We start from the raw sequence: 13,811 nt of genomic DNA on the forward strand, positions 1-13,811 counted from the left end.
CTTTGTTTGAATTATCATTTTTGAGCAAACGATGCTCAAATATGTATTTCTGTTTTAGTTGACAGTGTGAATTTTCGGTAATGCAACCTTGTCTCCCAAGGACATCAAATTTTGCAATTCAAAGAAGAGTGAGAAGTCATTTCTTTGTTCTAAGCATTGTATTAGATAAAGTCATTGATTTCTTCAATTTACTTTGATAGAAATCACATTGTTCCCACCTCTGTGGTGAAGTGTCTGGGGTTATGCTTTCCTACACACTCTCCGTTAACAGAGGGGTAGCCGTGTTAGTCTGGATCTGTAAAAGCAGCAGAGAATCCTGTGGCACCTTATAGACTAACAGACGTTTTGGAGCGTGAGCTTTTGTGGGTGAATACCCACTTCGTCAGACGCAGGAGCTGCGTCTGACGAAGTGGGTATTCACCCACGAAAGCTCACGCTCCAAAACATCTGTTAGTCTATAAGGTGCCACAGGATTCTCTGCTGCTTTTACTCTCCTTTAACAAGCTTATGAAGTTGGCAGTTAGGATGCCCTTGTATGGGTGTTAAGATGTCCTTCCATTACTAGGCTTCATTCATTTGTGTTGTATTTTTGTCTTTAAAAGAGTCATTCATGCTGGCAATGCATCAAAGATGAGTCATTATAACAAACTGTTTTCTGAATTGCTTGATAAAGTTTTACATGGATTTCCTGATTCAGGACAACTTGAAAAGGGAAAATGGTTTGAATGTATTGTTCAAGCCATTAAATCATTACAGAGCATGTGCTATATATTAGAAATAAGAAAGCGCCTCTCAAAATATAGGCTGGTACAAAATACCCATAAGTGTTGTGATAAACTCAGGACAGACAGCTGCAAGGGCAGGGTAGAAAACAGTCCCAGAAGGGTAAAAGGCCCTCCTCCCTATCAGCTAAGGAGGGGTGACTACAGGTCAAGCAGGATCAGCTGAGAGAGAGAGTTACCTGAAGACAATTAGGATCAGTTGATTCCAACTATGGGCTGCCTGAGACCTTTTTAAACCCTCCCCTGTTGGCGGGGGGGTGGAGTCAAGCTGCCAGTAGGTGAGGAGCAGCAAGACAACAAGCCTCACCATGTGTGGAGGCTGCATTCCCTCCCATAAGGGAGAAAAACAAGCCTAAAATACTGACTGAGAAAAGGAGTTGACTGCCCTTGTGCAACCAAGAGGGACTGTTTTATCCCAAGCCCATCTCACCGAGGCTAAAAACAGCTGAGGCTGGTGAGACCGAGAAGGTGCCTTGCCACAGTGTGCAGATATATGTAGATGTATATCAGAACTATCATGAAGTGCACATTACATATCCAAGTGATTTTATATTGCTATCTAGATTTTTGTAAGGTCACCCATCCCCATGTTATCTTTTTATAGTTGTTCTTCCTTTTTTCCTATTTCCCATTCCTATCCCTACCATTAAGTATCAGAGAGGTTGCCGTGTTAGACTGGATCTGTAAAAAGCAACAGAGAGTCCTGTGGCACCTTTAAGACTAACAGATGTATTGGATCGTGAATACCCACTTTGTCACCCACGTAAACTTATGCTCCAATACATCTGTTAGTCTTAAAGGTGCCACAGGACTCTCTTTTGCTTATCCCTACCATTGTTGCTTTCACTTTTTGCTTCATATACACAATTAAATTGTAAGCTCTTCAGGGTAAGGGACAGTGTATATTTTATTGTCTGTGTTGAGGGTGGAATCTACAAAGCAACTTAGGTGTTTAGATAGAAGTTAGGACCTAACTTGCATTGATTTCCGTGTCTGATTTCAGTAGAAGTTAGGAGCCTACATTGATTTGTGGAGTCCACCATGAGTGTCTTATGAATAGTAACATTGTGTTTGTGTCTGTTTTTCCTTACTCCTTTGCTCCTTTTGCACAATATCTCACATTCAGTATAATTTTCCTTTGGATCTGTTGCTCTCAGTTCATTTTTGCCACCCTCTTTGTCTCTAATTGTAGAATGAGATCCATAACTTACCGAGTTAGTGCTGTTCAGCATTCAAACTCATGTTTTCTACAGGTCTCCTGTGAAACTCACCAAACTTAATCACTTAACAAAACAACATTTAAATAAAATAAAATTTCTGCGTCACCCACTGATCCTTCCACTCTCAGTAAAATGTATGTGTGCATCATTTTATTCATCTTGTTAGGTGCTAATCCTCAAAACTCTTCTGGATATGCATATGTAACCCACATACCTCCTGGGTGTGGTGGGCACCAAGACCACTTAGAAAGAGAGATTAATGAGTCTGCTCTACAGCTTAGCTAACAGTCATGTATATGGCTTTTAGATCATGCAGTAGAGGCTCATGCATTAAGATCCAGAAGTCTCAGGTTTGATCCTGCTCACCGACAACGAGGGTCTGTTGGTGTTACACATACTTTTAACACATGTGAAGAATTTCAGTAATCACAATGGGATTGTCTTTGTGTGTAAAGTTATACATGTGGAGAAGTCTTTGGGGGCCTTAGATTTTAAATTTCTTGAGGTGATAGTCCTTGTCCTCTGTTTCTTCTTTACATAATAGAGTACACTATTTACTCTCAACAAGCAATTAGTGCCAGTTGTGGCCTTGCCTACATGGCTGCACAAGGGCTCGATGGGGAGAAAGGCCCCTATCCCCTCAATACTCCTCCATGGCTTGCCCACATTTCTGCTACATATATTTTGAGAAGCAGGGCCACATTCCTGGTATTCTCTTACATTTGCCTTCCTCCACCATGCAGTTGGGCAGATTAAGTTGATAGGGTCATGGAATCTGCTAGAGGTTTTTAAGATCAGGCTTGACAAAGCCCTGGCTGGGATAATTTAGTTGGGGATTGGTCCTGCTTTGAGCAGGAGGTTGGACTAGATGACCTCCTGAGGTCCCTTCCAGCCCTGATATTCTTTGATTCTAGTGATAAAGACTGGTATCCAGTTCCTACTTCCTGGGAACAGAGTGAAAGAGCAGGAGAGCAATAGAAACACAGTTCCTTTCCTATGTTGCTCCTAGGGCAGCTCAGCTACATGCTAACCCTTTCTCTAGGCTAGAAGTATAGGCAATCTAGCCCTTAATAATGATGATGCTGTTCAGCGGGGCTTGAAATTAAGCAAAAATGAGTCCGCCTATCACAAGCTAAAACTCCAAAACACACATATTAAGTAAAGTTAATTGAATGCAAAATTTTTGGATTATGAGCAAAATTTTAAAAAGCTTTTATGTCACTTTGGAGCCTAAGTCACATTTATTTTCAAAAGACATACTTGGGAAACTTCCTGTTACTTTGGTTATCTCTAGTTATACATTAGTTTATATCCTGTGCTGAAATCAATATCCAATAATAGATTCTGAGCCCACTAAATGATAGTTCATGAATAAGCGCTAGAAGGATGCCATATATTAAGTATAAGCCTCTATGCTGGTTGTCCCTAGATAAACTGTATGTCAGTGGCAGAGCACTTGTATTAGAAGCCAAGTTCTTGTTGCAACAACTTTTAAAGAAAATGCAAAAGTTGTTTTGTTAATGATAATATAGGTCTCTAACCTGCAGAAGACAGACTGTTACACCTGCACAGAGTCCCATTAAATTCACAGGGAATTCAGGTACGGTATAAAGGTTCATCCACGCACACCCTTTTGCAGGACTGAGACCATAATACGTTCAGCAAAATCTTCATGAGTACGGTGATCACAGACAAGGTACAAGTTCTCTTTTTTTGCATGTGCAAAGGAAATTCCTGTGTTGTTTGCAATGTTGTTGTAGCCATGTTGGTCCCAGAATATTAGAGAGACAAGGTGTGTGAGCTAATATCTTTTATTGGACCAACTTCTTTTGCTGAAAGATACAAGCTTTTGAGCTACATAGAGTTCTTCTTTAGGTCTTCTGAGAAGAGAGAGCTTTTGAGAAGACCTGAAGAAGAGCTCTCTGTAGGTCACAAGCCTGTCTCTTTCACCAACAGAAGTTGGTCCAATAAAAGATATTACTTCACACGCATTGCCTCTCAAAGGAGATTCCTAGGCATTTACTCTTACATAATTAATTTCATCTGCTCTTGTGTGTAATGAAAACAATTCTTAATCTTTTTAGGAAAAACTGTCAGAAGAGGACAGAAAATGCAAAGAAACTATGGAACACATTCATATTGCAGTAGATGAAGATTCAAGAAGTGAAAGTAGCAGTACTGAAAAAGAGAAAGAAAAGACAAAATTGCTATTAGAACGATTGAAAGCTCTGGAGGTAAGAAATAATATAACTTTACACATAAAAGTATACCACTTCTTATAGTGGTATCGAATCAATGTGGTATAAATCCTTAGTTCACTTAGACTCATATAACAGTATTTTTTATCATGATTCATTTATCAAGGATGAGCAAAAAGTTCCATCTTGGAACTACTCTCTCTAATGTCAAGGATCATAGATCCTTAAAAAGTACTTCATAAATAATTTTAATTCAGTTCAAGCTATAGGCTCAATCAAACCTGTTGACACATTCTGACTTTGTTTCAAGTGTTAATTTTTTTAATCATGTGTAGCATGCATGATTTAATAACCATCATAAAAATGGCATTACTTCACTCTGGTATTTACTGCTGAAGTTGCAATATTTGGAGTATTTATTGTTGAAAACCTCACAATCCTTACCAGACCCCCCAAGAAGAATGCACCTGAGTAACTGCACTGAGTTCAATGTGCATGTACTTAAGCTTGATGTAATAACCTCAAGGATCGGAATCAAGGTCTGGACCAACATAGAATCAAATTCTGAAGTTCTTCTTCGAGTGATTGCTCATATCCATTCCAGTAGGTGTATGCGCCGCGCGTGCACACTCGTCGGAAGACTTTTACCCTAGCAACTCCAGCAGGCCGGCAGGTCGCCCCCTAGAGTGGCGCTGCCATGGCGGCTAATACATACCCCTGCCGGCCCGTCCGCTCCTCAGTTCCTTCTTACCGCCGTGTCGGTCGTTGGAACTGTGGAGCGCAGCATAGCTGTCCTCCACGTCCCTAGCTTCTCCTTGTTCGTCGTTTTTCTAGTTCTAGTTCTAGTTGTGAAGTACAGAATAGTTGTAGTTAATAGTTCTTGTTGTATATAGTTAGCGGGCTTGGGGTTCTTACCCTTCCCCACGCCCGGCGCCGGGCTCATGCCTGGTTCTCCGGGGTTCAAGCCGTGCTCGGCCTGCAAGAAGCCGATGCCCACTAGCGATCCCCACACCGCCTGCCTGAAGTGCCTTGGGGAATCGCACATCTCCGAGAAGTGCTGGATTTGTAAGGCCTTCAGACCGAGAACCAAAAAGGAGCGGGATCAGCGCCTAAAGACTCTCCTGATGGAAGCGGCGCTTAACCCTTCCTCCTCGGCACCGAGTGCCACCTCAGCTACGGCACCGGACCACTCTGGGCCCGCGAAAACACCACGGCACCGACCTTCTCCGGCACCGGGCCTGGGGAAAAGACCTTCAGTGTCTTCCACCCCTGCTAAGCAGGCTTGGACGGAGCACCCGGCGCCGCCTCCGTCCGCACCGGCCAGGCCAGGGATTTCATCGACTCCGGGCCCAGGAGGTCCGTCGAGTCTGGTCCCTCCCAGCTCCCCGCTAAGATCTGGGGTCGAGCTGGTGGTCCCCTCTACGCCCGAGATATTCTCCTCGGCCAGGGACCTCATTGCGTTGACGGAGCCTGCGCTACCCCAACCCCCGGCACTGCCGGTGCGGGTTCTTCAATCGAAGGGCAAGCCGATGACCATGCGAGCACCGTCCCTGGATTCCCTGGGTCGGCACCGATTACAGTCAAGATCCCGGTCCCGAGAGAGGTCTCGCTCAAGCCGCCGCTCGCAGTCCCGGCACCGCTGTCCGCAACGGTACCGGTCGTACTCGCGGCGTAGGTCATCTTCACGCCGGTCTCGATACTCCCGGCACCGCTCCGGATCCAGCCATCGTCACTGGCACTGTGACTCGAGGAGCCATTCTTGCCGTCGGCGATCCAGTTCCAGGTCAACCTTCCGGCACCGGGCTGGTGGCAGATCCCGGTCTCGATCACGGCACCGGTATGGCTCACGGCACCGATCTCTGGCACCGAGAAGGTCTTTGCCGTCAGGAGTACGGGACCAGTACCACTCTCGTTCGGCGCCTCCGTGGCCCTCTCACCAGACATCAGTCTCTTCGAGAGCGGACAGCACATACCTAGACGCTGACAGACCTGCTGCTCTGTTTTCTGAGACCCAGCAGGAGCATGGACCTCAGCAGTGGGGGTTCTGGACCCTCTGGGCGTACCACCAGGCCCAGGGCCCTCAGCAAATCCCTCCGCATTCGTCTGCCTCCGAACACAGGGTTCTGGAGGCCACCTCTTCACGTCCTCCTCCGTCCCCTACAGAGGAGAGGTCATCTCAGCCTCAGGACCCTGAGCACCCACCAGGGCCGGACGCAGTACTCCAGACAGAGCCGCCGGCAGATCCACTCCTGCCAGGTTTCTCCTCATCTTCCTCCTCGGATGAGGCAGTGGCGGGGACAACATCCACCAGTCCCCCTCCACTTGACCTCAGGGTGCACCAGGACCTCCTCAGGCGCGTAGCACAGAGCATGAATTTGCAGGCTGAGGAGGTCTCAGAGGTGGAGGACCCAGTAGTGAGCATACTGTCGGCAGATGTGCCCACTCATGTCACCCTTCCCTTCATTCGGACCATCCAAGCCAACGCCACGACCATCTGGCAGTCCCCGGCTTCCGTTCCCCCCGCTGCTCGCGGCGTGGAACGCAAATACATGGTCCCCTCGAAGGGCTATGAATATTTGTATGTTCACCTGCCCCCGTGTTCCCTCGTTGTCCAGTCTGTGAACGAGAGGGAGCGCCACGGTCAACAAGCCCCGGCCCCCAAGTCTAAAGAAGCCAGGCGTATGGACCTACTTGGCCGGAAGGTCTATTCTGCAGGCGCCTTGCAGCTGCGGGTATCCAACCAGCAAGCTCTACTAAGCCGCTACACCTATAACACCTGGGTGGCGGCAGATAAATTTAAAGAACTGCTTCCGCAGGACGCTCGTCAAGAATTCTCCGCAATCCTTGATGAGGGAAAGAAGGTTGCAAGAACTTCCCTGCAGGCAGCTTTAGACGCTGCAGACTTGGCCGCCAGAACTCTGGCCTCGGGCGTTACTATGCGCCGCGTCTCTTGGCTACAGGTCTCTGGCCTTCCTCTGGAACTCCAATACACCATCCAGGACCTTCCGTTTGAGGGCCAGGGCCTGTTTTCGGACAAGACTGACCCTCGGCTGCAAAGCCTTACAGATAATAGGGTCATTATGTGTGCCTTGGGGATGCATACGCCGGTCACCCAACGCAGACCCTTCCGGCCCTAGCAACAGCACAGGCCCTACCCCCAGCCCAAGCAGAGGCAAGACTACGCCAGACGGCACAATAGAAATGGCCGGCGTAGGCAGTTGGGCAATCAGGGAGGACAGAACCAAGGTTCCTCCAAGCCTTCCTCCGGCCTGAAGCCCCCATTTTGAAGGTGCGCCCGGGGGCGCTGTACCAGTTCCTCCTACGGATCCATCTCCTCCTTTCTCCAACCGTCTTTCGTTTTCCGTCCCGGCATGGTCCCAGCTTACTTCGGACTGCTGGGTCCTCCGCACGTTGCGGCTTGGATACCATCTACAGTTTGCTTCATTCCCGCCCTCCCGCCCCCCTCCCTCGTCCCTCTTCAGGGACCCCTCTTACGAGCAACTTCTCCCCCAGGAGGTGCAAATGCTCCTTGACAAAGGGGCCATAGAGGAGGTTCCAGAGAGCGAAAAGGGCAAGGGGTTCTATTCCCGCTATTTTCTGATCCCCAAGGCCAAGGGAGGCCTCAGGCCTATCCTCGACCTGCGAGAGCTCAACAGATACCTGGTGAAGTTGAAGTTCCGTATGGTATCCTTGGGGACCATTATCCCTTCCCTGGATCCCGGAGACTGGTACGCCGCCCTTGACATGCAGGACGCTTACTTCCATATAGCCATCTTCCCGCCCCACCGGAGGTTCCTTCGGTTCGTTGTCGGCGACCGTCACTATCAATTTACGGTCCTCCCGTTCGGCCTCTCTACGGCCCCGAGAGTGTTTACCAAGTGCATGGCTGTAGTCATCGCATACCTTCGCTGCAGTTGCGTGCATGTATTCCCGTACCTCGACGACTGGCTCATCCGGGGACCCTCAGAGGAGCGAGTCCTCGATCACGTCCGCATGGTCAGGAGACTCTTCGTAAACCTGGGCCTGATGCTCAATGCCGAGAAGTTGACTCTAACCCCCGCACATAGGATAGAGTTTATTGGCACCATTCTGGACTCCACTCTGGCCAGAGCCATTCTTCCTTTGTCGCAGTTCCAGGCTTTGACAGCCATGATCCACAGGTTGCATGCAGCGCCTCTGACCTCCATACGCACTTGCCTGACTCTCTTGGGCCACATGGCAGCCTGCACATTCATCGCGGCGTACACACAGCTCCGCCTCAGACCCCTGCAGTCCTGGCTCATTGCTCAGCTCCGTCCGGCCAGGCGTCCTTTGGATACGATTGTCACAATTCCTCAGGACGTCCTACACTCCTTCCATTGGTGGCTGGACCAGTCCGTGGTGTGTGCGGGGCTCCCATTCCATCCGCTCCAGCCCTCGATGTCCCTAAGAACGGACGCATCAGACTTGGGCTGGGGAGCTCATCTTGGAACTCTGCGGACCCAAGGCTGCTGGTCCCCTCCCAAGCTAGCCCTCCACCACAACGTGCGGGAATTGAGGGCGGTCCGCCTTGCTTGTCAAACATTCCATCAGCAGCCCTAGGGTCGCTGTGTTTCGGTTTTCACCGACAACACAACGACGGTGTACTATATAAACAAGCAGGGCGGCACGAGGTTTCCTCCTCTGTGTCGGGAGGCCATGAGGCTGTGGGACTTCTGCATAGCCCACTCCATTCACCTCTTTGCATCCTTTCTCCCGGGGGTTCGGAATACGCTGGCAGATCGTCTGAGCAGGTCCTTCCTCTCCCATGAGTGGTCCCTTCACCCGGACGTCGCCCTTGCGCTCTTCCTGAGGTGGGGATGTCCCCAGATGGACCTCTTCGCGTCCCGCAGGAACAGGAAATGCCTGGCGTTCTGCTCTTTTCCAGGTCTCGAACCGGGCTCGGTTGCAGACGCCTTTCTTATCCCATGGGCAACACACCTGTTCTACGCGTTTCCTCCATTTCCATTAATCTACAAGGTCCTTCTGAAGGTGCGCAGGGACAGGGCCCGCTTGATCCTAATCGCTCCGGCGTGGCCCCGGCAGCATTGGTTCTCCATGTTGCTGGACCTGTCGGTAGCCGACTCTGTCCCCCTGCCGCTTCACCTGGACCTGATCGCGCAGGACCATGGTCAGCTCCGTCACCCGGACCTTCAGTCGCTACACCTCACAGCGTGGCTCCTGAGTGGCTGACCAGGTCTGAAATGCATTGCTCTACCCCAGTGAGGCAGGTGCTCCTGGGAAGTAGGAAGCCTTCTATGAGGGCGACGTACTCGGCCAAGTGGAAGCGTTTTACATGCTGGTGCACGGAATGGCGCTTCCTCCCTACCGAGGTTTCCATCCCTAACATCCTCAATTACCTTTGATCCCTTAAGCAGCAAGGCCTGGCTATGTCATCTCTCTGGGTTCATTTGGCAGCTTTTTCCACCTTCCACCCGGGTAGCAATGGCCGTTCAGTCTTCTCTCACCCGATGGTGACTAGGTTCCTTAGGGCTCTGTAGTGTCTTTACCCCCAGATTCGCCGCCCCGCACCCTCCTGGGACCTGAACCTGGTTTTGACCCGTCTTATGTCCCCCCCCATTTGAGCCACTGGCTACGTGTTCCCTCCTCTATCTCTCCTGGAAGACGGCGTTCCTGGTAGCCATCACCTCCGCTAGACGGGTGTTGGAACTGCAGGCCCTCGTAGTAGAGCCCCCGTATACGGTGTTCCATCGGGACAAGGTGCAACTGAAACCGTACCCAGCCTTTCTCCCTAAGGTAGTCTCGGCTTTTCATGTAAACCAGGAGATTTTCCTCCCCGTATTCTGCCCAAAACCCCATTCGTCCCGTCGCGAGCAGCAGCTGCACTCCTTAGACGTTCGCAGGGCACTCGCCTTTTATGTAGAGTGAACTAAACCGTTCCGTAAATCCCCCCAGCTTTTCGTTTCCACAGCTGAACGGGTCAAGGGGTTGCCTGTCTCGTCTCAGCAGATCTCCTCGTGGGTGACATCCTGTATCCGGGCCTGTTATGACTTGGCTCATATCCCTCCAGGCCACATGACTGCACACTCTACCAGGGCTCAAGCCTTTTCGACGGCTTTCCTTGCTCGAGTGCCCATTCAGGAAATCTGCAGGGCAGCGGAACCCTGGTCCTCGTCCATACTTCGCTTCCCACTATGCCCTGGTCCAGCAGTCCAGAGAGACGCAGCCTTCGGCTCTGCCATACTACACGCTGCCGACCTTTCACGCCGACCCCACCGCCTAGGTAAGGCTTGGGAATCACCTACTGGAATGGATATGAGCAATCACTCGAAGAAGAAAAGACGGTTACTCACCTTTGTAACTGTTGTTCTTCGAAATGTGTTGCTCATATCCATTCCAAACCCACCCTCCTTCCCCACTGTCGGAGTAGCTGGCAAGAAGGAACTGGGGAGCGGACGGGCCGGCAGGGCTTATATATTAGCCGCCATGGCGGTGCCACTCTAGGGGGCGACCTGCCGGCCCGCTGGAGTTGCTATGGTAAAAGTCTTCCGACGAGCGTGCACGCGCGGCGCGTACACCTACTGGAATGGATATGATCAACACATCTCGAAGAACAACAGTTACAAAGGTTAGTAACCGTCTTTTCTTATTCAGTGCTCAGTTCATTGTAGTCTGTTCAGTTTCTTATACAGTGGTTCAGCAGTACAGTATATAAATGCTTTCTAGTGATCTCAGCAGGAGTTTTGGCTGAGATTGAGAAAAACAATTCAGTCATTGGGGCTATAGATTTCTGGTTTAAGCAAACAGGAAAATTCTCCTTCTGCTTCATAATCCACATAACATTCTCACTTGATTTATACTCCCAATTCAATTAAAAATCAAGTTCAATATTAGTGTCCTGGAAGATTTTGTAAAACAAAAATAAAACAAAAAGTGATAAGTGTGTTCAGATCTAAGTACAAAGCACAGGCCTCACCTGAAATTATACAAGGTCTTTATAATTATGTCTGTAAATATATTTTCCCTTTAAAGACCCACACAAATATCACTAAAATAAACATATTAAATGTTAATTCTCACTAATCCTACATAGAACAATTGCTTCATAATGTGTATGCATTTTACCTAGGTCTATAGAACTTGAAATAAACAAAAGCACTTATTCAGTCTTAATTGTATCATTGATGTTGAGTGACTTGAGGTTCCTTGTAAATTTCTTTTTCCAAATATGTGTAATTTGAGTTCCCTTGGGCTTGTTTTCAGTCAATCTACATGACTATTCAGTCCTTTATGTCCTTTCAGCGGATAAGAAATCATTCAATAAAGTCATAACCTTTTATCAATTATGGCAAACTGCCTAGAAGGAAAAAAAACATAACATTATGGACAGACAAGATCTGTCTCTGGGAGGTCAGTTAATAAGTTTCCTCACTGATGTCAGCTTTGTGCAGTAGCTTATAAAAATCCATGTATTAGCAAATGCCAATACTTCAAGAATTAATCTACATAAATAGTCTAATGAGCAGTCAAAGAAGAAAAATGAACTGCAGGGCCAACATTAATTGTGCCCAAAGATAATTAAAACAAAGTGTTGTTAATTGTGTGTTGGTTTAATGTTATATATCCTTGCCCTTGTTTTTTCTTGGAGGGTATAAATTTTTATGTCAAAGGCTGAAAGCTCTTTGGTTTATTAATCAAGAGATACATTTTCTCGGTTGCTTGCCATTAGCAGTTCTCATCCTTTAGTATTCTGAGAGTAATTAATCTTAGTATTTCATTAATGTATTAAAAAAAACAGAAAATGGGTATTTGACATTACATTCACAGTAAAGCAATTAGCAGGTTCCTTCATCTTGAGTATTCAAATTATTACAATTATCAGACATGATTCATAAAATTAACAAGTCCTATAAAGCACATAGTAATGTTAGTCCATCCATCTGTGCAGTGTTATGCATTAAAATTATGCCTATAAGCAAAACGCATGAATATTACCTTTCTCAGGACTACATTGTGCTATCAATAGTATTTGCATGGAGGTAACTAACAGCAAGATTTGGCCCACTGTATGGTGACTGATGCAGAGCTGTTTGGATTTTTTTTTCCCCTGTGGATAGATTTGGAAAAACTGGAACTGGAAAATTTTCAGCCAAAACCCAAATGTTTTTGGCTGAAAAGTTTGCAATTTTGGCCAAAGCGTATAAGATGAAAATTCAAAATTTTTACAGAAAGCAGACTCTTTTAATGAAAAATATTATTTCGTTGGAAACTCAATTTTTCACTGAGACTGTTTTGTTGGAAATTTTTTGACCAGCCTTTGATCAATGGAAGACCATTTGGAGGAGCTGATTCCTTTTTAAAAATTACTTGTTGGCCCAGTGCATAATTTTACCAGTAGTATTTTTTTGGGGGGAAAATTGTTACACAAAAAAATTTCATTATATATTTCTCTCTACAAGCAGTGGATTGCTGGCATTAGCATACATTAATATCAGAAGAAGGCACCAAGAAATAATTTAATATATAGTTAGATGTGACATAGCTTATCATGCAATGAACCCCAGCACAGTGTGACACATGTCACATTCAGTCAGTGATTTAAAACCACGGTAAACCCATGAGTAGTAAGCACACTATTTATATGCTAGATGTATTTCCATTCAACAAACACTTAATTTTTTTCTCTGTTATTTCTTTTTCTAAGTCTTAATACTTACTTTGGTTAAATGAATTGCATGTTTAACATTTCTGTTAGTAAAGTGTATAATTTGAGTTGTGTAGAAGTGATATCATCTCCTGCTTCCTTTGTGAGCAGGATACATTGTTCTAAACAAAACTGCTTGGCCTCAATTCAAGAAAGCACTTGCTTAAGTGGTAAAGTTCCATTGGGTTTGCTCAAGGACTCTCCTGAATAGGGATGGATTCGCAAATATAAGGAACATAAAGGCCCTCAACACTCATCTCAAATACAATTGGTTCTTTAAAATAGTATCTCTATCTTTTGTATTAATCTATAATGCTAAGTATATGTACACCAGACAGTAAAATAAGAGTAGATATTTTTGGACACAGTTTGAGATGGGAATTTGCACGATGCAGCTAGTCTCATCAAACTAATAAAACCTAAAATAAAGCATCTGATTATAAATAATTTTGTATCACAGACTTGTAATATCTTTTCAAGCCTTGTGTATCTTCCTAGCTCTATTAGCTCTGGTCTACACTGGCGGGGAGATCAATCTAAGTTATGCAACTTCAGCTACATGAATAACGTAGCTGAAGTCAACGTACTTAGATCTACTCACCGCGGCGTCTTCACTGTGGTGAGTCGACTGCTGATAGTCCCCATCGATTCTGCCCGCGCCTCTTGCTCCGGTGGAGTACCGGAGTCAATAGGAGAGTGCTCGGCGGTCAATTTATCACATCTGACGCAATAAATCGACCCCCGCTGGATCAATCGCTGCCTGTCGATCCAGCGGGTAATGTAGACAAACCCTTACTTCCTTTGGAAGCCACCCTCGTCATAACACCACCTCCTAAAAATCCCACTCAAAATTGTTGGCCCCCAGTGGAAATTTTATTTAAAAAGTTGGCAGAAATATGGCGTATGTGTGTGATTTAAAAATATTTTC

General features: G+C 46.8%; 1 protein-coding gene across 4 annotated transcripts in view; it reads left to right on the plus strand.

Moving 5' to 3' along the window:
- The window catches only part of NCKAP5 (NCK associated protein 5), a 608,460-nt gene that overhangs the window by 416,150 nt on the left and 178,499 nt on the right, over positions 1-13,811 (plus strand). For all 4 annotated transcript variants that reach the window (XM_075070259.1, XM_075070261.1, XM_075070260.1 and 1 more), the window contains one exon: positions 4,087-4,236. In XM_075070259.1, the coding sequence (XP_074926360.1) occupies positions 4,087-4,236 (150 nt within the window). The remainder of the gene's footprint in view (positions 1-4,086; positions 4,237-13,811) is intronic.

This window comes from Chelonoidis abingdonii, chromosome 10 (genome assembly GCF_003597395.2).
Source record: "Chelonoidis abingdonii isolate Lonesome George chromosome 10, CheloAbing_2.0, whole genome shotgun sequence".
Lineage (NCBI taxonomy): Eukaryota > Metazoa > Chordata > Testudines > Testudinidae > Chelonoidis > Chelonoidis abingdonii.